The sequence below is a fragment of the Equus caballus genome, chromosome 23 (assembly GCF_041296265.1).
Source record: "Equus caballus isolate H_3958 breed thoroughbred chromosome 23, TB-T2T, whole genome shotgun sequence".
Taxonomy (NCBI): domain Eukaryota; kingdom Metazoa; phylum Chordata; class Mammalia; order Perissodactyla; family Equidae; genus Equus; species Equus caballus.
The window spans coordinates 28,284,012-28,305,915 of NC_091706.1; the positions used below are offsets into that span (position 1 = coordinate 28,284,012).

The 21,904-nt window shown below is 41.9% G+C and overlaps 1 protein-coding gene across 3 annotated transcripts in view; it reads right to left on the minus strand.

Annotated features, from left to right (window-relative positions):
* PCSK5 (proprotein convertase subtilisin/kexin type 5) overlaps positions 1-21,904 on the minus strand; it is a 436,446-nt gene that overhangs the window by 17,143 nt on the left and 397,399 nt on the right. For all 3 annotated transcript variants that reach the window (XM_005604948.4, XM_014735411.3, XM_070248444.1), the window contains 5 exons: positions 14,147-14,364; positions 12,814-13,050; positions 9,637-9,867; positions 6,083-6,260; positions 1,256-1,473 (listed from right to left, as the gene is read on the minus strand). In XM_005604948.4, the coding sequence (XP_005605005.1) occupies positions 1,256-1,473; positions 6,083-6,260; positions 9,637-9,867; positions 12,814-13,050; positions 14,147-14,364 (1,082 nt within the window). The remainder of the gene's footprint in view (positions 1-1,255; positions 1,474-6,082; positions 6,261-9,636; positions 9,868-12,813; positions 13,051-14,146; positions 14,365-21,904) is intronic.

Here is a 21,904-nt window from a genome sequence, read left to right on the forward strand (position 1 = left end):
TTCTAGGTTCTAGACTATGTGGGAGGAGAGTTGAGACATAAGCTAAAAGGACTCACTGGGGAAAGAATTGAATCACCTTTTAAAAATGGAAAACATTTATTGAAAGTTTATTGAAGGACAATAAGTAAATAAATACCATGGAGAGATATCCCATGTTCATAAATACGGTAACTTAGGGTCATAAAGATGGATTCCCCCCCAAATAAATTAAATGCAACGCCAATCAATATCCAAATGAGTTTTTAAATGAAATGTGACTGATTATGAAGTTTATATGGAAGGAGGGTAAGGAATAACCAAAATCATTTTGAAAAGCATAACAGGAATGTACCCTGTCTGCTATCAATGTTAATCTAATAAGTTTTAACAATTAAAACATTGTAGGAGGTATTTCTTTCTTAAATATTGAGAAGGAGTCACTGTGACCACCTTTCTATGGCAAGCTGTGGAGGAAAATGAGCAGGGTTGAGTATTAGAACGATCGCTCTGGCATTATAGTACAGGATGACCTGGGTTTGGAGGGTGGCAAGACCAGAGTTGAAGTGATATGCTGGCTGCTTCAGAAAGTCTGCTAAGAGATGCTGAGATGGAAAATGAGGACAGTGAGGATAGAGAAAGAGATCTGAGTAGAGAAATGGTTAGGAGAGAGAATCCACAGACCTGGAGTTTTCCTGTGTTGGAGGTAGGTGGGTTGGGCAGGAGGCAAGGGAAAGAGAAGAGATGAGGAGAACTTCAAGGCCCCTAAGCTCGTAATTGATCGGACGGTGCGCCATGAACAGAAAGAGCGACTATCAGAGGAAACCCCTACTGTGTGGAGTCTGGGGTATGTTGATTTAAGGATCTCTGGGACAGACAAGTGGGCATCTGGAAGATAAGAATGGGGCTTGGCAGAGTTTGAGGCAGACATCTTAAGTAGTTGCCGAAGTAATGAAAATAAATTTCGTTAGGCAGATTCCAAGTTCAACAGGTAGAGAAGGAAGACAGAATAGGAGGAAAACACTGCCTGGAGGCGATGACGCTCTATCTGGGCCTTGAAGGATGGGAGCATCTGAAGCAGCAGCAGTGTGTGCAGGAGAAGCCGAGGCTAGAGGGCAGATGCAGAAGCTGAGAGAGAACTGAGCGTGCTGGAGAGAATTGGTTATGAGGTTGGCAAGCGAGAGGAACCTCCAAAGGTGGTGAAAAGGAGAGAGTGGCTAAGCAGGAAGGGAAACTTTTCATTTTTCACTCACATGCAAAACGAGAGAGGCGCCCTCACCTTTGCATTTATCGCAAGTTGGATGGCATCTCTCACAGGTCTGCGCGCTTTGCTCTGCATAGTAATGCTCTGGGCAGGTGCGACGACACTCTCCCTTGGAGCGGAGCAGAAAGAAAAATGGATCGCAAGACAGGCAGTCTGTGGGCCGCGGGCCCCGGCAGGCCTTGCAGCTCCTGTTGCACCTCTCACACCGTCCGGTGGCGTTTTCTGCATAATATCTGAAACCAAGGGGGAAGTGAAGATTAAATGCTAAGCTTTGCTCCTGAGTTGAATGTGGTAGAAAAAACACAGACAGACAAGGTTTATTTACAGGACAGGTGACTTTAGACTCTTCAGTCATTAGATTCATTGCTAATTACACTAATAAATCTAATGATTCTCAGTTTTATTATTTGTAAATTGGGCATGACAATCCCTCCCCTGCTGTTTGTGAGGATTAAGTTAGATGACACACATGAAAGGATCTAGTTCTTACCTCATGTAGTAGCACCACGATAATGGCTCACTACCTTCGCCTTCTGCCTACCCATGTGCTCCTCCCATTTCACATGAGCTTTAAGTAGTGTGGAGCGGGGTCAGCGAATAGAAGACATTTTAAGTGTACCTCTGAGTGGTTCTTCTAATTTCTCAATTTAAAAAGCATCTTGAAATAGGAAGTGACGTGAGTGATGTTGACGTTTACATAATAGATGTAACCTCTTTCGAAAAGCTTTTTAGAGTCTAAATATAACAATAATCATCATTCATTAAGTTTCTACAATATACCTGGTAGTACACTAGGGACTTCGTAAACATTGTTTCACCTTACTGAACCTGAAAATGAGACACTAGAGCATGGCAGCTAGGAGCTGGCTCCCTGGAACAAGACTGCATGGGGTCAAAGCCTAGCCATACCACGGATGAGCTGTATGACCTTAGGCAAGTCACACAACGTCTCTGTGACTCAGGTCTGTAATGTGGGGCTAATGTTAGTGGCTAAAATTAAACAAGTTATTACTGAGAGAGTTGCTAGACCAGTGTCTGGCACATTATAACTAATGTATATTAGTGATAATTATGAATTGTATGATTAATCTTTATAAGAAACCTTATGGTTTAGATACTATTATCACTATTTTACATATGTAAAAACGGAGGCTCAGGGGCCAGCCCCACCCCCAAGTGGTTAAAGTTCCACGTGCTCTGCTTTGGTGGCTGGGCTTCGCAGGTTCAGATCCCTGGTGAGGACCTACTCCATTCATCAGCCATGCTGTGGCAGCAACCCACATACAAAGTAGAGGAAGATTGGAACAGATGTTAGCTCAGGGCAAATATTCCTCACAAAATAAATAAATGAATGAATAAATAAAAAAAAGGAAGAAAGAAATTTAAAAAAACCCCTGAGGCTTAGAGAATTTAGACAACTTGCTTAAGGTCAAACAGCTAGTGAAGTGGGGCAATATGATTTGAACTTCTCTCTTAAATACCACTGTAATAAAGCAGTGCATTATTTGAAGGTAAACAAAAAATTTTCAAGTAAAATAGAAGAGAGCAAAGGAATCATTGTCAAAGATGAACTTCTAGAAGTCCTCTGACCCACCTCAGCATCTCTGGACGTTGCACGCTGAAGCCATCCTAGAAACCCGAAGGCTCACTGTTGGTTTCTCTAATGCAAAACTATTGGCCCATCAGGTTTGTTTTGTTTTGTTTTTTTGATGAGGAAGATTGGCCCTGAGCTAACATCTGTCCCAATCTTCCTCTATTTTTTTGTATGTGGGATGCTGCCACAGCATGACTGCTGATGAGTGGTATAGGTTCACACCTGGGAACCGAACCCTGGCCACCAAAACAGAGTGCACTGAACTTAACCAGTAGGCCATGGGGCTGCCCTACTCTTTGATAATTTTTAAAGCCTATTTGGTATTGATAAGCTTTCTTCTCCACAGTTCCTATTGATGCCTTTCATCTTAATAACAGTCTATAATAACAACATTAGTAAAGAGCGTTTATGCTGCTTTAGAGTTTATAAAGTATTTCCCCTCACAGTGTATCATTACATTATGATTTGATTCTACAACAATCCTGTGAGATTGATATTATTCTCTCCATTTTACAGATGAGGAATCTGAGGCTCAGAGAGGTTAAGTGACCTTCCCAAAGCTACCATGTGTGGCTATTAATACACAGAGGAGCCAAGACTAAAAAGCAGATCTTCTGACTTCTGTCCTGTGTATTCCCTCTGTGGATCAGTATGGTTTTCACTTCTCCCTGTTGCTTTCCCTCTTGAGTCTTATGTGGTCTTTATCAACAATCAGTTCACGATTGATGCTTTCTTGTGTTCTCTTTTCATCAGCCTGTCTCTCAAATACCTCCGAGTCTTCCTGAGTGACTAGAGCGGTCACTGTTCCTCACCTGACTGCAGAAGGAGAGATGAGGCTTGACTTGCCACAAGCTGAGCCACAGGGGGACAAGGGTCCTCACTCAGACCACTGACAGGTGGCTAGGTAGAGGTGGACTCAGCATTACCTAGTCTTGGTTTTAGTTTTCAACAAGTTAGTGGAACTGAAATAAACTTTAAAAAACCTAATGGAGGGGCCAGCCCAGTGACATAGTGGTTAAGTTCTCACACTCTGCTTCAGTGGTCTGGGGTTCTCATACAAAATAGAAGAGGATTGGCACAGATGTTAGCTCAGGGCAAATTGTCCTCAGCAAAAAAACAAAAATTAAAAATTAAAAAATTCTCAAAGAGTAATCCTAAGGGAAAGACAATGAAGAGTTTAATGGATCAGATTAAAAGAAGAGAAGAGTCCAATGGCACCGCTTACTTTGATGACTCTTTTGCATGAGATGACTGTGAAATCTCTGAGCCTCATGCTTGAAGGGGATCTTGTGCATAAGTACAAACAATAACTGGGGCCTTAAAGAACTTGCTCTGAGGTTAAACACCAAAATAATTACGTGCACTGGGACAGGGTGCGGAGGATCGTATCCCTGCCTTTCCGAGGCAAAGAGACGTAACATACGAAGTTTATGCAACGCGTGTGCAACATTGATCCTACAAAAGGAACTAGTTCACTTAAATATCTCCACTTATACCTCATTTATACCTCACTTATTCTCCATCAGAGATTTATGGCAACCCATACCTTTCATCTCCTCCCAATGGGTAACTTGACACACCATGGAATAATTGTCTTCTTAGTTCCATGGTCTGCAATCTATTTAGATCACAGGATTATACTCTTGTGTGTGTATAAGAGTATTTAATGACTTGATTTGAGGAAGATGGAGATTCTTTATATGGGATCCATATCTTTTCAGGCACTTATTGGGATGAGGATGAAGGGCTAAGCCAGGTAGCCCCATCTCCTCTCCTGTCTGGCAGGGCCCTTTCTTCATTGATCTGTATGGTTGGTGTTTTTTTAAAGGCGGCTAATGTGTGTGTCTCTGTGCCGAGTGTTGTAGTAGCATGTGTGAAAAATAAGAGGTGTTTTTTTTTCTAGGAGCTTCTAATTTTCTTGGGAAGAGGTATATAAGAAGAAGCTCTTGAAGGTCAAGGTCTTTGTATTACTCATACAAGGTGCTCTTCGTTAAATATGTATTGAATGAATGAATGAGTGAATAAATGAGGTAAATCAAAATACAAGGCAATGTGTAGCACTACAATGAGTGATAAAAGCAGTAATTGCTGTAGGACTGAAGAGAAGAGAAGAGATGTGCAGATCTGGCAAAAGCACTGGGGGAAAGTACAAGGTTACAGCCCTTCAATCTGTGTCTGGGAACTCTCAGTGCCTTAGGTTACTGGCTGGGAAGGAGGAGTTAGTAACAGGCTTGTAATCAATCTTCCTCTTTACTGGGGATGCCAGGGGAAAAAAGGGATGAGTCAGTCAAATACTCTTCCAAATATGTTGGTAACCAGACCTCCTGATAAACACACTAACAGTTTTTCCTAGCAGAAAAATAATTTCTTTTGTTTTTTTTTTTTAAAGATTGGCACCTGAGCTAACAACTGTTGCCAATCTTTTTTTTTTTCTGCTTTATCTCCCCAACCCCCACCCCCACCCCCCCGCCCCCGGGTACATAGTTGTATAACTTAGTTGCAGGTCCTTCCAGTTGTGGGATGTGGGATGCCGCCTCAATGTGGCCTGATGAGCGGTGCCATGTCCGCGCCCAGGATCCGAGCCCTGGGCCGCTGCAGTGGAGCGCGCAAACTTAACCACTTGGCCACAGAGCCAGCCGCGAGAGTTCTTATCTGTGAAATACTCTTAGAAGGATACATCTGTGTGTTTAGGTTGCTCATGGTAACCAAACCTGTAGTTTGTGGATTTATAGGGTCATGGCAGGTTGGAGACCTAGTGGGGCATAAATGGAGATATTTAACTGAAATGGTTCCCTTTGTAAAATCAATGCTCCACGTATGTTGCTTAGACCTCATGTACTGAATCTGATCAGAACAAATCCTAATGCAGAAGAGGAAGAAACTATATTCGTGGTCTTGGACTTCTCTAAGGGAAGAATGCCTCACCTCTGCCTTGTGATTGCTTGTATCCCTTGAATGATGAGTGATGTTTGGCACGTGAGTGTCATTGACAATCTGCCCTTTGTGTTATCTCACTGGGTCAGCTGTCTCTCCTGTTTATTCCATTGCTGTGAACTGGCTGAAATCCTTTAGAGACCATTAGACCTGGTCTGGACTCTCCTCTTTATTCCTTACTAGTGATGAGACCTCAATCTGGTTATATAAGTTTTCTGAGACTTAGCTTGCTCATCTGCAAAATGGGTTTGCTAAGAGTGGTATCTGGAGTGGTTATGGGATTAAATGAGGGAAAAGTGTGTCGAGCACCTTACCCTTCCCTGCACTGGGGCAGGCACTCCTTTCCCAGCTGGAACCAGCCTGGTTGGCAGGAGAGGCACTGCATGCTGTATCTCCCTTCACACGTCCTACAAGAGCTGTGGCAGGGCACACAGCGGTGGCTGTCCTCATCGGCGTAGTAGCCCTCAGGGCAGTCCTGCACGCAGGTTGTGTCTGCCAAGGGAGGAAAAAGTCCATCTTGGTATCAAGTATGACGCATGTCTCCCAAACCTCCTGTACATGCTCCCCACTGTGCACCATGGGGGGAGGAGGGATGCAAGAGGAATAAGACAATGTACTTGTTGGCTGATACATATCTTTGGGAGCTAAGGTGAATGTCCAAGAAATAGAATTGACCATAAAGCCATTAGGAGTTGAGAGAAAACAGAGGTCAGAGTGGACTGGCCTTGGTGGGCAGGACAGAAACCACAGGCTGTCAATGAGAGCCAGAGGATGTGCAGGGTGTCCCAGGGAGGGGGGTTCATTTAAGGCAGGCGCTGGGGGAGCAAGTGTCAACGCTGCAGTGAAAACAGAAAGTGCCGGGCCAACATGATGACATGTTCCCACAGCTTCAACTTTCTATTTCTACCCTTGAATGTGTTCCCTTCGATATAAGATTTAACCTTGGTTCTGTTGTGCTGCCCACTCAGTGTAGCTCTTGAAATGAAAATGAAATAAGATTAAAACTTCTGTTCCTCACTTGCATGAGCACAGATGTAGAAGATTTCTGTCGTGACAGAAGGTTCTATGGACAGTGAGTCTCTGTTTTGCCCAGGTATTTAAAAATTAGATTAAACCCCTAAATTCTCTGCTTTACACAGTGAGATAAGTTGGAGTTGAGTTGTTCAGCCCCACACCACCCCAGTCCTTCCTCCACCAACCCCAGTGGCACCGCTGATTCTTGCCTTCTTCCTCAACAACAGCTAGGGGTGGAAGGTGAGGGCGGCTATGCAGGTTAGCTCGTGGTCCTTAGAGGCAACTTCCTCCCCAGCTTCCGCTTGACCCTGTGGAATGGAAGCCAGGCTCTCCTGCGTTTTTAGTGTGAGCCACTGGTCAACTCTAGACCAGAAGCCGTAACTCTAGTCAGCATTAAGCACACAGGCACTGGTGGAAAAGCTAAATAATATTAGAGCTGCTGTAAAAAGTGCTGTAGACTCAAACTCTGTTCTGGGAGACCCTGAGCTCCATGAGGGCAGGGGCCATGTCATTCACTCTATTTCCAGCACCCAGCACAGTGCCAGGTCTCTAGCAAATGCTTGTTCAGTGGCTCTTGTGTTAAAGATGGATGTTGGCAATGGTTCATTGTCCAGTGATGTATCTGGTTAACTCAGGTGAAGCCCTAATCCCCTCAAGATGAAACTCCTCTGGATCAGTTTCCTATTGCTCTTGTAACAAATTTCCACAAACTTAGTGGCTTAAAACAATACAAATTTATTATCTTATAGTTCTAGAGGTCAGAGTCTAAAACAGGTCTACCAGGCCATGTTCCTTTTGGGGGCTCTGGGAGAGAATCTGTTTCTTTGTCCTTTCCAGCTTCTAGAAATCACCTGCATTCCTTGGTTTGTGGGCTCCTCCTCCATCTTCAGAGCCAGAGCACAGCATCTTCTCTCTCTGTCTTCCTCTGCTTTGTCATCACAGAGCCTTCAACTACTGACTCTGATCATTCTGCCTCCCTCTTGTAAGGACCCCTCTGATAATCCGGGATAATCCTCCCAAATCAAGACCATTAATTGAATCACATTTGCAAAATCCTTTTTGCCATGCAAGGGTCTGGGGATTAGGATGTGGACATTTTTAGGGGCAGCATTGTTCAGTCAACCACAACCTCCAGAGGAAACACCTAGTATATAACTAGCCTGACCACGGTGGGGTATGCTGAGGGGCAGGGTGTGAGAAAGTGAGAAGATCAGGCCTGAGACATCCTGTGCCCAGCCCTTGGGGGACTATGGCTCTGTGTTATGCACCAGCACTAAAGTCTCAGTTCTAGTCTAATTCATATCCCTAGTTTAAGGGAAGACCACCTTGTAGTGGTAAGACGTCTTCCTGCCTGTCTGAAGGCACCTGAGGTGATCACTGGTAGCACTTTAGGTTGGGAATAATTAGAAAAGAAGTTCTAGGGGTTGAGATGATATAGGAGAACTGGAACATTCTCATGAAGCAGCAACTGCTGGGAAGGAAGTTCACCGAGATTTGTGTAAGAGGAGCTAAGATGGATGGATAGAGAAGATTGGTATCTTTGAGTATTTTCTACTGGGAGGGGACCAGGAATGGTGTGGAGGATAGCTATCTCTGTGTCTTAGCGGGGAAATGGTGCCCTTGCTGATGATACCTCAACAAGAAGAGGAAAAATTGTCACACATTTCTACTGTGAGGGTCTTGCTTCTCAAGTCTACTCTCCTGGGTTGGGGAGATGAAGGCTGACACTTTCCAGGTCTTCAGCATATCCTTTTTTCTCTCTCCTATCCCCTGCCCCTTCTGTCAGTTGAGTTGAGTTTGGTTTCATTTTCTTTCTCCCATACCTGTGCTCAGACTAATCATGGTATCCCTGGAAACCTGAAGGCATTGCCTCACATTGGCAGTGACCTTCACTTGGGATCTTCTGGAGGTGGCCAATCTCAGACTGTGCCATACTTTGTTCAAGAAGATTTATTAATCAATGGATGTTAAATCAAGGGGAAATTTTGATGAGGAGCTGAATACCTACATGTTCATAAAGTGTCTCTTCGTGGACTGCTTATTGACCACATGGGAAAATATAACTCCGCAGTGGAGAAACTGGACAGCACCCTGAACAGATGACCAAAATGAGCATCACCGACAAGTGGCAGGTGAACATCGTGTGTGTTTCCAGAAAGACACAACATCACCTGTGAAGAATTCTGGCTGGGAATGAAGAATCTCCATCTAATCACAGGGGAACTTCACACAAACCCCAGTGGAGGGCTAGGGACTGTATTCTTCTAAAATGTCAATGTTATAAAAGACAAAGTCTGTGGAAATGTTTCAGATTAAAGGAGACTAAGGAGACATGGCAGCTAAATGCAATACCTGCCTCTAGACTGGACCCTGTCCTAAAGATGAATTGACAAAATTATAAGATGGATGGGATACTGAAGCATTGTAGCAATGGTAAATTCACTGGAGTTGACAACTGTGCTGTGGTTATGTAAGACAGCAGCCCTGTTCTTAAGAAATGCATCCTAACGTATGTGGGAGAAACCGGCTGTGATGTATGTAACGTATCCATAAATGGTTCAGAAAACAATATATTGTGGATTACGTCTGCGTGTACATTGGGAGCGGGAGACCGAGAGCAAGCACATGATAAAGCCAAGGGCTCAGAGATGAACAGTGGGGATGGGGGGGCATGTGTGCCTGTTCTTTGTACTGTTCTCACTCTTGCCTCTTTTCTGTGGGTTTGAAAGTTTCCCAAACACGAGTAAATAGTTAAAAAGAAAGACACCAAGGTCTACTGGGCACCAAGCATCAGGCAACGTCATTTCTCAGATGGAGGGAAGGACAAAGCCCTCCTCCAAGAAGAGCAACTCACTGAGAAGAAGGCTGTCCCTCAGGCAGGTGTGACACTGGTCCTCCGAGGGCCCTGTGCAGCGGAAGCACTTGGCATGACAAGGCTTGCATCCCAGAGCCCCCTCATCCCAGTACTCGGAGGGGGCACATTCCTGGTGAGGCACGCAGTCCCCGTGGTGATTCATCCTCCAGCCGTCCTGACAGGTCATGCAGGTCCCAGATGGCGAGCAGGTCTGGCAGGACTTGTGGCAATCTGTGGGTGGGATGGGGCAGCCAACAGAGAGTGAGAGAGCCCAGGGCACGCCAGTTCCCTGAAAAGTGTGTTCACATTCCTTCCTCATTTCTTCCAGAGATTTCCGGGGTTCTGTGCCAAGGGTGTGGAGCCATGAGCTGAGGACAGCCCTTGGGCTCTGGGTGGAGCATTCTTGTTACAAAATGAGAAAAAAATGGCTGTTTCACATTCTTTGTAATATTTAAAGGGCCGCTTCCTGCACTAGGCCCCTCAGAAATATTAGTAAGACTCACTGTAACTACCCAAACTGCAACAAAAGAACACTAAGCAATTCTGTGGCAGCATGGTCACACGCTAGTGGGTGGCCTTTTCACTACCATTACTCCTATTCGGCGGTCCTCCACTGACCTCCCAGAATAACCTTGAGCTTATCACTAATGTAACAATTGTTGAGATATATTATAATTACCTGTTGACCAAAAAGCCCTCTTTTGTATTCATTTATGAATGCACGGTACCTCTGGGAGGGCCTGGCATGTAATAGGCACTCAATGAATATTTCTTAGACAAATGAATAAGAACTATTCACTCCCCTTTTGAGGTTTTAGCAGTTGTTGCTTCCTCTGCCTAGAATTCTCTTCTCCCAGGTACAGCGTGGTTTGTTCCCCCCCATTCTCAATGACGTCTTCCAGGCCTCCTTCTCTCTAATTTCAGGTCCCTCTGGCCCAACTTCCTGTCCCCCTTCCCTGCCTTATTTTTCCTTCTGATTTATCTTCTGTAGAGTCTGTTTTCCCCAGTAGAATGCAAGCTCCATGAAGGCAGGATTCTGTGTGTATTGCCCCCTGCTGTTCCCCAGGCCTGGTCCTCCACATGGCACATAGGAGGCCCCTGATAAGCACTCCGTGGATGAATAGACGCCTGGTATTATTATTGTGATTATCATCCTCTCATTTTATCTAGATCAGGAAATCAAGGCTGGAGGAGCTCCGTCACTTGGCTGGAAAAGGGCAGGCTCAGGAGTTGAACCCACGACTTTAACAAGGGTTCTTGCTATGTCTGCCCCGGTGCCTCAGGAAAGATGTGGGGTCCTTAGAAGTCTCTATGCTGTCTCGTAGGGGATAATTTTGGGGGTGATCAGAATGGATCCCAAGTCCTTGTGTTTCTTAGAAGAGGTCCTGCTTAGAGATTGCTAGGTTCTGGGTATTTCTCTACACCCACTCAAATCTCAATTTTCCGGTCAAGTCCTTTGTTTCTTCTCTCTGGAAAGTCAGGTGGTCACCCCATTTCTTCCCTCGGCCTCCCCTTGGACTGGTGGAAGGGGTAATAGCATTGCAGGGACAGACTCAAGTCACTTTCCAGTGTTGGGTGGGTCTGATCTGAGGGGAGCCCAGCCAGCTGTGGTTTTTAACGCTCCCCAGCTGATTCTAATGGGCAACCAGGGATGAGATCCAGGGCCCTCCTCAGTGACAAAATCAAATCAAGTAAATTAAGGAAACGTCTTCTGAGACCTGTAAATTTCTTTCTATGGCAAATTACTTATATTACTGAGCACCAGAGAAAAGCCCGAAGTTGGTCCTCAGTTCCTGGCCTGGTACAGGCAAGACGGCCCTGGAGGCCTTGGCTGAGTCTCTGAACTTCTCGTGGAAACTGAGCCCAGCTCCACAGCCTGCCTCCTGGGCTCACTGTACCCTTCTGCTTCATGGCACAGCCACCCGTCTTCAAATCCATGTTCTTCCACAACTGTTCAGATGGGACACTGACACTAAAGAGAGCTTTACATAAAACACACAAAAAGGTATATCCTGGCTGTAAGGCTAGAGCAGAAAGACTTCGGGGGAAACTACGTCCTCATGTCTTACCAAAACATTTCCCTGAGACCTTGTAGGACATGGCTGGCCCAAGGTCTCTCCTGTCATGAGAGTTCAACCCTGAGCTCTCGCTGTGGTTAGGGGGCCTGCCTCTGGGTATCTATTTTGTGTTTGCTTGGAGGCCACATAGGGGATGAAATTACCACTGGCTGCCTAGCTGGAGTGAATCCTGTGACCATAGTTAACAGTACAGTATTGTACACGTGAATGTTGCTAAGAGGGTAGATCTTAAACGTTCATACAAAATAAAAAGGTAACTGTGGGATGATGGATATGTTCACTGGCCTTACTGTGGTCATCATTTCACAATATATATGTATATCAAATCATCACGCTGCATACCTTAAACTTATTCAATGTTATATATCAATTATATATCAATAAAACTGTCTGAGTGGAGGGGATAAAAGTCACTTCCCCCAGGAAGCTTCCCTCACTTGCTTGAGAATTCCTCTAGTAATGGACAATTTATTTAACTTTTCTGTTCCCTGATAACTAATAAGAGACAATTCATGCTCAGTTAAAACATAAGGAGGCATAAATAAGAGGATCCTTTCCTGAATGTGTAGGGATTGAACTGCCAAGTGGGAGATGGAATAGGGACCCAGGGTGGGAGGAGCTGAAGGTGATGAGGAGGGATGGAGGGAGCTTTAGGGAGGCAAATGGTGAAGGGAGACAAGAGACACTGAGAAAATCCTCTGTGGCACAGCTTTCTTTAGGCTGCTGTAAACCTACAATGGCTTAAAATTTTTTAAAAAAATCTTCCATTTTTGGGTGACTTTTGAAGGCTCATCATCTGTGTTGTAAATCTTGATGTGAGAATCCTTTTTGATCAGCATCTGTTGTGAGGAGGGTCAGCAGTATCCATTGCTAGTAAATGGTACATAGTCAAAGCTAACAAATGGCTCACTTTAAAAATAAATAATAAATTAGAACAGAGTCACAATATGCTTCCTTAAGCAGGAGGGAAAGGAATGGGATGACAGTTCTGGGGCTGGAACCATGCAAACCCTGGAACCTACTTTGTCTCAGCAGAGACCCATAATCCCATTAGGCTCCCTGGGATGCGGTGCTTGGCCATGCACCTGGAAGTCTTTACCTTTGCAAACCTTAGTCATTTTTTCATAGTAAGTTCCTTCTGGACACTCGTCCAAACACCGCCCATTGTAGAGAACCAAGGACTCCTCAGCACAGAGGTCGCAGTCATCTGCTGAAGGGCCACTGCACTCCAGACAGTCTTCATGGCAGGGGACACACTGGCGTGCATCTTCATAGAAGTGGTTGGGACAGGATTGATGGCACATATCTTTGTACAGGAAGGACCCAGGCATGCACTCTGGGGATGAGGGAAGTAGAAAGTTACTCTCAGGGAGACAGGAGAAAGGAATTCATTCCTTCTGCAGTGGGCTGGCAAGTCCTCACCACTTTGGCTCATTTGACTTTAGGGTACATTTGCCCCATCCCCACCCTACCAGGGCACATCCTCCATGTCTCATAAGCCCTGCCTTGGGAGAAGAGACCATGTATGGTGGCCCAATTGGATGGTGCAGGGTTTACATACTGAAATGACCTGCCCCTTGGAGGCGGAAAAATTGCAGTTCTGTGGCAGATGAGTGGTGGCTGACATGCTGGAGGTATTGTTTGAAAAACTCAGAAGGTATTAGCAGATTTTTAAAGTTGTGGTGAGCACCCCATGCTCTATTCAATACAGAAAGCAATTTAGGAGTTCTTGCATTAGTTAATTCTTCATTTACTGGTAGGGTTGACCAATGAAACATACATGGCTAATCAGGATGAAGAATGCTTTGTGGTTCATTTTGTTTGTGTTCATTCTCTTATTTGGGGAGAATTCTCAAAAATGGATTATGTACTACCAAGAGACTCTTTTGGATAAGACAACACCAGTTAAATGAGTCTATCTTATTCTGGAGAGGGAATTAGACAGTCTTTCTTGGGAGATAATTCCAGAGAAAAAAAGTCCTACCCAGAGTGCTATTCTCAGAGTCTTATAGTTGCCTGAACTTTTCTTTTGCATCTTTAATAACAGTTGCAATTCTCTAGCTACCTCTGTTTTTCATTACTATCAGTTTCTGCTATAAGATTTTGTGCTCAAAAAGGCAGGAACTTTGGGTTCTTATTTGCATCTCTAGAACTTGGGATAGTGTTTGGCAGACCCTAAGCACTCAGAACACGTGTGTGGAAGAAATCATGCAAAAAGGGGCTCTTGTCTGTTTTAACTCACAAAATCCATAGTGGAAAGGCTTTATCTCACCCTCAATTTCCTCAGTGATGTGCACAGAGATAGATACGTTTCAGTAAAGGCAAGGAGACTGGTTCCTCCAGTTCTCGTTGGACATCTCACCCTCAGATAGTCAAACCCAGCTGAGGAGGCTTAGCAGCCCCACACTCTCCCCTGAGATGCCCTCAGGTACCTTTGCATGTTTTCTCATGGATGCAGTCCTGACACATCTCTGGGCAATGCTTGCACACCCCCTCCACAGCCACGTGCCTCTCAGAGCAGGTTTCCCTGCACTCTCCATGGTGTAGGACAAGGCCTCCTTCACAAGAGTGGCAGTTGGTGGCATTTCCTTCACATGTTCTGCAAGGAGAGCTACAGCGTTCACATGTGCTATCTGCTGCATAGAAGCCCCTGTGGGGAGAAGAGAGAGCAACTGGAGGAGCTTTCCAACCAGGGAAATTATTCCCACCTTGTGGCAAAGAGTTAGGTCTTAAAGCAGAAGGCTTGCTGCCATGTCAACCAAAATGAAGCCATTGGATTTCCTGAGGAAGTATGGTAAGAGAGCAAGTCTGGAAAAATAAAATGAAAAGGATGGGTACCATCCTTATAAATTTGTTTTGTTTTAAAATGACTTTTGTTAATTGGTATGTAGTTTAGTTATCTTCTGATTTCCCCATTTTATCTTCTAATTTTCATTCTTTTTTATTTCATTTTGTTAGAGCCTTACATTAGAGTAGAAAATGCTTTTTACTCAATTTTATTTTTTAAAAAATTTAATAAGTAAAAATATTATTTTCAAAAGGCTCAAAAGGTTTAATGTTCTATAGAATTAGAACCATTTTATATGTACCTAATGCAGGATTGCCACAGTATATAAACCAACTATTAACAGACCTAAAGGGAAAAATTAACAGCTACACAATAATAGCAGGGGAATTTAACACCCCACTTATATCAATGGATAGATCATCCAGACAGAAAGTCAACAAGGAAACAGTGGCCTTAAATGAAACACTAGACCAGATGGACTTAATAAACATATATAGAACACTCTGTCCAAAAAACAGCAGAACACACATTCTTGTCAAGTGCACATGGGACATTCTCAAACATAGATCATATGTTGGGAAACAAAGCAAGCCACAATAAATTTAAGAAGATTGAAATCATATCAAGCATCTTTTCCAACTACAATGTTATGAAACTAGAAAGCAACTACAAGAAAAAAGCTGGAAAAATCACAAATATTTGAAGACTAAACAACATGCTACTGAACAACTACTGGATCAATGGAGAAATAAAAAATACCTGGAGACAAAGGAAAATAAAAACATAACATACCAAAACTTACGGGATGCAGCAAAAGCAGTACTAAGAAAGAAGTTTATAGCAATACAGGCCTACCTCAAGAAACAAGAAAAATCCCAAATAAACAACCTAACACTATACCTCAAAGAACTAGAAAAAGAAAAAAGGCCAAAGTCAGTAGAAGGAAGGAAATAATAAAAATCAGAACAGAAAACAAAATAGAGACTAAAAAAACAATAGAAAGGATCAATGAAACGAAGAGGTGGTTCTTTGAAAAGATCAAAATTGACAAACTGTTAGCCAGACTTGCTAAGAAAAAAAGAGAGAAGACTCAAATAAATAAAATCAGAAATGAAAGAGGAGAGATTACAATGGACACCACAGAAATACTAAGAATTATAAGAGAATACTGTGCAAAGCTATACACCAACAAATTGGACAATCTAGAAGAAATGAATAAATTCTTAGACTACTACAACTTCCCAAAACCAAATAAAAAAGAAATAGAGAATGTGAACAAACCAATCACAAGTAAAAAGATTAAAACAGTAATCAAAAACCTCCCAAAAAACAAGTCCAGGACCAGATGGCTTCTTTAGCGAATTATACCAAACACTCAAAGAAAATTTAATCCCTGTCCTTCTCAAACTCTTCCAAAAAACTGAAGAAGATGGGACGCTTTTGAACTCATTTTATGAGACTAACATTACCTTGATACCAAAACCAGACAAGGACAACACAAAAAAGGAAAATTACAGGCCAATATTGCTGATGAACATAGATGCAAAAATCCTCAACAAAATATTAGCAAATTGAGTACAGCAATACATTAGGGGATCATATACCACTATCAAGTGGGATTCATTCTAGGGATACAGTGATAGTTCAACATCTGCAAATCAATGTGATATACTCCATCAACAACATGAATAAACATCATGTGATCATCTCAAAAGATGCAGAGAAAGCATCTGACAAGAGCCAACATCCGTTTATGATAAAAAATGTCAATAAAATGGGTATAGAAGGAAAGAACCTCAACATAATAAAGGCCATATATGACAAACTCACAGCCAACATCATACTCAATGGTGAAAAACTGAAAGCTATCTCTCTAAGAACAGGAACAAGACAAGGATGTCCAATCTCACCACTCTTATGCAACATGGTACTGGAGGTTTTAGCCAGAGCAATTAGGTAAGAAAAAGAAATAAAAGGTATCAAAATTGGAAAGAAACAAGTAAAACTGTCACTATTTGTGGATAACAGGATTCTATACACAGAAAACTCTAAAGAATACAACAAGAAACTATAAGAAATAATCAACAAATAGAGAAAATTTGCAGGGTACAACATCAAAAGATGAAAATCAGTTGCTTTTTTATACACTAATAATGAACTAGCAGAAAGAGAAATCAAGAATACAATACCATTTTCAATTGCAACAAAAAGAATAAAATACCTAGGAATAAATTTAACCAAGGAGGTAAAAGACCTATACACTGAAAACTATAAGATTTTATTGAAAGAAATCAAAGAAGACATAAAGCAATGGAAAGATATTCCATGCTTATGGATTGGAAGAATAAACATAGTTAAAATGCCCATATTACCTAAAGCAATCTACATATTCAATGGAATCCCAATCAGAATCCCAATGACAGTCTTCATGGAACTAGAACGAAGAATCCTAAAATTTGTATGGAACAACAGAAGACCCCAAATAGCCAAAGCAATCCTGAGAAAAACAAGAACAAAGTTGGAGGTATTACACGCCCTGAATTCAAAATACACTACAAAGCTATAGTAATCAAAACAGCATGGTACTGGCAGAAAAACAGACACATAGATCAATGGAACAGAATTGAGAGACTAGAATTAAAACAGATCTATGGACAGCTAATCTTTGAGAAAGGAGACAAGAACATACAAAGTCTCTTCAATAAAGAGTGTTGGAAAAACTGGACAGCCACATGCAAAAGAATGAAAGTAGACCATTATCTTACACCATACACAAATATTAACTCAAAACGTTTTAAAGATTTGAATGTAAGACCTGAAGCCATAAAACTCTTCAAAGAAAACATAGGTAGTACACTCTTTGATATCAGTCTCAGCAGCATCTTTTTGAATACCATGTCTCACCAGGCAAGGGAAACAAAAGAAAAAATAAATGGCACTACATCAGACTAAAAAGTTTCTGCATGGCAAAGGAAACCATCAACAAAATGAAAAGACAACCCACCAACTGGAAGAATATATTTGTAAATCATATGTCCAAAGGGTTAATTTCCAATATAAAGAACTCATATAACTCAACAACAAAGTGATGAAAACTCAATAAAAAAGTGGACACAGGATATGAACAAACATTTTTTCCAAAGAAGATATACAGATGGCCAACAGGCACATGAAAAGATGTTCAACATCTCTAATTATTAGGGAAATGCAAGTCAAAACTGCAATGAGATGTCACTTACACCTGTCAGAATGACTATAATTAACAAGACAAGAAATAAGAATTGTTGGAGAGGATGTGGAGAAAAGGGAACCCCCATACACTGCTGGTGGGAATGCAAACTGGTGCAGCCACTATGGAAAACAGTATAGAGTTTCCTCAAAAAATCAAAAATAGAAATACCATGTGATCCAGCTTTTCCACTTCTCTGTATTTATCCAAAGAACATGAAATCACTAATTCAAAAAGATTTATGCACCCCTATGTTAATTGTAGCATTATTCACAATAGCCAAGACTTGGAAGCAACCCAAGTGCCCCTCAATGGATGAATGAGCAAAGAAGATGTGGTATATATATATACAATGGAATACTGCTCAGCCATAAAAAAAAAGAAAAAATTGTGCCATTTGCAACAACATGGATGGACTTTGAGGTTGTTATGCTAAGTGAAATAAGTCAGACAGAGAAAGACAAATACTGTATGATTTCACTCATATGTGGAAAGTAAACAAGCAAACAAACACATAGATAAGGAGAACAGATTGGTGCTTACCAGAGGGGCGGGGGAGGGGGTGACAGAATGGCAGAAGGGATAAAGGGGCACATATATATGGTGACGGATAAAAACTACATTATCAGTGGTGAACACGATGCAGTCTATAGAGAAGCTGAAATATAAAAATGTACACCTGAAATTTACACAATGTTATAAGCCAATATGACCTCAAAAAGGTAACTTTTAAAAAATTAGAACCAATTTTGCCTTTGGATGCTTTCAGCCAACCTCTGATGGCGTCTTTCAAACACACACATATAACATTTGCACACAACATTAAACATATTTGGAGTGCCTGTTATTGGAATATGTGTTTGTGTGATTGACTTTCTTCCAGGTGGAAACTCATGACTGTATGTATATTGTAACTCTGAATGATTAAACTATCACATCATAGAAATCACTCACTGGTGTGTGAACACAGTAAATATGAAAAACCCCAACCCTCTCAAATACCTGGAGATGAGGGAAGTGTAGATGATGTTTCCTTGAAGGGAAAAGCTGAAAGGAAGAGCTGGAATTTGCAGAAGCAGGAAAATCATAAACCAGTTTAGAGAAGATAGTCTTCCAATGTCATAGGTACCTATTCCAATTGTTTTCAATAATTATCCTTCTATTAGTCAGCTCTTGCCATAATAGTGCTGTGTAACAAAACACTCCCAAACTCATCATTCCTGTGTCTGGGGGTAGGCAGATCTATGCTGAGCTCGCACTCAAAGAGGCACATGTCATTTTAGAGGAAGAACTCAGGCATGCACTCCAGGGGAAGGAGGCCTGACTCCAAGCTTAACACTGGGTTTGGTTTTCTTCAGGTCCCTATATCCTCCCTGGCACAGGGGCCTACTGGGGCATGTTCTTCTCTTAGCCATGATAGAAGCACAAAAGGGCAAATTCAATCAGGCAAACACATTTTAAGCCTCTGCTTCTCTTCTGCTAACATCCCATTTGTTAAAGCAAATCAAATAACCTAGCCCAAAATCAAGGGTCAGGGAAGTCCATTCTGCCTCTCCTGGGAGTTGCTGCAACGTTACAGGCAGACAGCATGGGTGCAGGGAGGGGTAAAGAATTGCAGCAAATAACTCAATCTACTAGAGTCCTCTTTGAATCCTAAAGTCAATAAGGGACTCCTCCTGTACAGCATCTTTACTTGATATTTTAATTAATTAACTCATTCATATCCATTTTATTATTTTTTCAGTTATTAATTTCTTGTATTTATTCAGTAAACAAAAATGTGTTGAATATTTCAGGAAGAAATATGACAAGGGTGAATAAAAATAAAAAGTCACATTTCTAATGTGGTTTTAAGAAGGCAAAATTGGAGAAGAAGCAGTTTAGGTAGAAGAGAGAAACTATATCATATCCAGATGAAAGCTAATACCAGGCTTCCTCGCACATTAGCATCCTTAGCTTTTTGGACCATGATGGAGAACACTTGAACAAAGATATTGCTACTTTGTCCAACCAAGTCAATCTCTCAAAAATGAACTTGACAAGACAGTGGATAGAAATGTATCACATGCTCACCAAGAGTTTCACTGAATTTGAGAAAATTGAAATTAAGGAAATTTAGTGCTTTCTCAAACATATCACATCTTCAGGGTGAATAAGAATTTAGTAGACTCACTGTTTTTATGTGTGTACTGAGGAATTTGGCTTCACACAAAGAGAGGTCTGGTCTTCTCCCTAAATAACTTCTAAACTCTTGGAATTTCCCAAATGGTAGGAATGTCTTTGTTATTCATCATGGGCCCTCCAACTACACTCAATAGTTTATGCTAATGAAGTGACTCAGGGTGGGGCCAGCCACAATGGGCAGTTTTAGGATGGGGACTGTGACACCAGAAGGACCAACCCTGTGTTTAGAGGTTGGGGGTTTTGGGATACATGATATCAGCCCACTATTGGGGAATTTTCTGTGCTGGGCCTGGCCAAGGTCTCTGCAGAGTAATTTCTGGACACTGAAGGTGAGCGATTTTCACACAGAATTTGAAAAGATGCAGCACGAAGAACCTTTTTTCAGATTCTTGTCATAGGAAGTCATTGGATGTTAGATGAGATACTGAAATGAGAGGAATGGATTCAAGCAAAAAAGAAAAAAAAAAGCTATTGAAGACTACTGCTAACTCAAAAATACGTGAATCTCAGAAACTTGTCAGGAGGCAACCAGTAGGCAACACAAGAAGGTATTTTTCAAAGAGCCGCTTTGCTAAAAGCAGCCTTTTTCACACAGATCTGCCCAGTAATTTGTCCTCCTGTCTTCTCCCTCCGTTTATAAAACTTTTCTGTTAATGCTTTATGTCACTGTTATTTTTATTTAAGAAGACAAATATTTCTCTTGAGAAGAAATGGCCACCTGTATTAAATTGTTAAATTTAAAGAACTGTATGTCAAAGTCTTTCTGCTCAGATAAATAAATGCAATGCAAAAGCTGTATGGTTCTGGAGCTTCACCGATATCTTACACCCAAGAAGTGACAGCCTGTGCTTAAAGGAAGACCACGTTTTCTTCTACCAGAGCTTCAAATCTGTTCATATTTGGTGAATTTGAGCACACTTTAAGTCTTGCATTGCCTTTTAAACAATCACTATAATGATGTATGTTACTGCTCAAACTTTTTTCATTCATGAACATATACCATATTTGAAAAAACAGTCACCCCTGATGCTGACTTATAAATAATTCTGAATACTTGGATGCTGTTTCATTGCATGTTGTGTCCCTGTTATAAATCTAATTGCTGTTTTAGGATGGATCACACCCAAAAGGGCAGTTTCTCAGAAATAGCAACAAAGCTGCCAAACCAAGATGAATATTATATTTTCCTCAGGCCTTCTCTCCCCTGGTTTTTTGTAAATACAAAAATGAGGGACCCCACAGTGATCAGACCACCCTACTCCAACAGAAGGGCACTCCTCATGATTCCATAGTCTGCAGGATTTTCAGACCATGTTAGTAGCTTCCTTACTGTTCAAAAAATATAAAATATCTTGGCTGCTGATGAAAATATTAAGAATAATAATAAATTTTCACATATTGAGGTATATAGGGAAGCCATTCTGGTTTAACCCTGATTGCGCCTAAAACTTATTTTTCCCAGAGCAGCCTGACTGATGGCCCACCAAACATGCACTGTACATCTGCTTCAAACATCTTCCCAAAGCAAAGAATGCGTTGTTTAAAGATAGGGATGAACGTCTCCCTTTCTCTGATGCCAATACCAGTACTTTGAAGACAAGATTTTCTTTCCAGAGAACCAAGGTTGAGTTGACCTGCTGTGTGTGCTAAACTGCAGCAAAACATCTCCTTGAGACTTTCGGGGAAAAAATTGTGTTCCTGTCATGCGTGACGTATGTTCTTTGTTCTGAAATGGTATATAACCCTGCCATGAACCATGCTTCTCCCTTTCTTCCCTGGTAGAGATGACACTTCTGGGCTAGTCCTCAGCATTGTCTCAATAAATATCACTCTATCTTTCTTATCTATAGATTTGTTATTGATTATTTGCATCAACGTTTCTTGGCATAGTCAATGAGATTTCAGAGAAACTCACCTGAGATTACTGGGAATCTACTTTGAACCAGTGCTTGGTACCAGCACCAGCCTATTGAGTCCCTCCAGCTACAC